The sequence below is a fragment of the Eimeria tenella genome, genomic scaffold, assembly GCF_000499545.2.
Source record: "Eimeria tenella Houghton genomic scaffold, Eth_scaff4518, whole genome shotgun sequence".
Taxonomy (NCBI): domain Eukaryota; phylum Apicomplexa; class Conoidasida; order Eucoccidiorida; family Eimeriidae; genus Eimeria; species Eimeria tenella.
In genome coordinates this window covers 1-1,441 of record NW_013545445.1, presented here as the reverse complement: position 1 = coordinate 1,441, position 1,441 = coordinate 1, and the positions used below count along the sequence as shown (strand labels likewise).

Below are 1,441 nucleotides of genomic sequence, written 5' to 3'. Positions count from 1 at the left end.
TGCCTGCCTTTGCTGCTGCTGTTGCTGCTGCTGCTGCTGCAGCATCACCAGAAAATGTGTTTGCTCGTCTCTCTTTTGCTGCTGGACTTGAGGGCGTCTCTCACTGGGGAAGGCCAGGATTGCTGAGGGCATTCTTTAAGGACAAAGAAAGTGCCCGTAAGTGAGCTGCTGCTGCAGCTGCAGCAGCTGCTTTTGCTGCTGCTGTTGCAGCTACTGTTGCTGCTGCTGTTACTGCTGCTATTGGTGCTTCGGTTGCTGTTGCTGCAGGTGAGCGACACGCCGTTGCTGCTGATTGTGGTCTGTCGCGCCTGCGCACACCCATCTCTCGCTTCTGCTGCTGCTGCTGCTGCTGCTGCTGCTGCTGCTGCTGCAGACGCGTTCCTGCCCCCATCATCCCCTTACCTGCTGCTGGAGTGTACGTACACCTCACCAGCTCTTCTGTGCACTCGCCAACTTCCTCCTCCCATTTCTTTCACAACCAAACAACCCACTCAAACCCTGGGGGCCCCCCAGGGGGGCCCCCAAGGGGGCCCCCAGGGGGGCCCCTCAGGGGGGCCCCACAAGGAGAAGGGGGCCTCAAGGGGTACTTCTGCAGATACCCAGGGAGCCCCCTTTCCTGGGGGCCCCCAAGGTGGTTCATCTTCAAGGGGCTCTCCAGGGGCCCCCCAGGGGGGCCCCCAAGAAGGCCCCACAGTGCCCCCAGGGGCCCCCCAAGGGGGCCCCCAAGGGGCCCCCCAAGGGGACACTCAAGGGGGGCCCCCAGGGGGCCCTCCCTTACGAAAGAGCCGCAGCGAAAAGGGTACAGCTGAAAAGCCAAGGGAGGGGCGAAAAGGGGGCCCCCAGGGGGCCCCCTTAGTTTCGAGAACTGTAGAAAGTATTAAGTGGGGGATTTCAAGGGCCTCCATTCGTTTGCGAGAGGGTACGTCTTTGTTGCTGCAGGGTTTAGGGTTTAGGGTTTAGGGTTTGGGGTTTAGGGTTTGGGGTTTAGGGATTAGGGTTTAGGGTTTAGGGTTCAGGGTTTAGGGTTTGGGGTTTGTGCTGCTGCTTCAGCTCATCGCCGCTCCCAAACCCTCCCATCTTTAGGGTCTCCTGTAGAAGGGGGGCCCCCTCAAGACGAGGGCCCCACGAGGGGCCCCCTTAGGGGCCCCTCTAGGGGCCCCCTTAGGGGCCCCTCTAGGGGCCCCCTTAGGGGCCCCCATATGAAAACCCCTCGGGGGGCCCCCAAGGGGGCCCCCAAGGGGGCCCCAAAGGGGGCCCCCAAGGGGGCCCCAAAGGGGGCCCCTCAAAGTGCTAAACGAAAGTCGCAAGTACCCGTCAGGCTTGAAGGAGTTGGGGGCCCCCAAGGGGTCCCCCAGGGGGGCCCCCAGGGGGACCCCCAGGGGGGCCCCCAGGGGGACCCCCAGGGGGGCCCCCAGGGGGGCCCCCGTGGCCCCCCTGGGGG

General features: G+C 64.0%; 1 protein-coding gene across 1 annotated transcript; it reads right to left on the bottom strand.

The window, feature by feature from the left end:
* Positions 1–100: 100 nt before the first annotated feature.
* Positions 101–394, bottom strand: ETH_00036255 (uncharacterized protein; the record flags this gene model as incomplete). The annotated part of the gene is made up of 1 exon (XM_013380153.1): positions 101–394. The coding sequence occupies one exon, from the start codon at positions 392–394 to the stop codon at positions 101–103; it is 294 nt and encodes a 97-aa protein (XP_013235607.1).
* Positions 395–1,441: the final 1,047 nt, after the last annotated feature.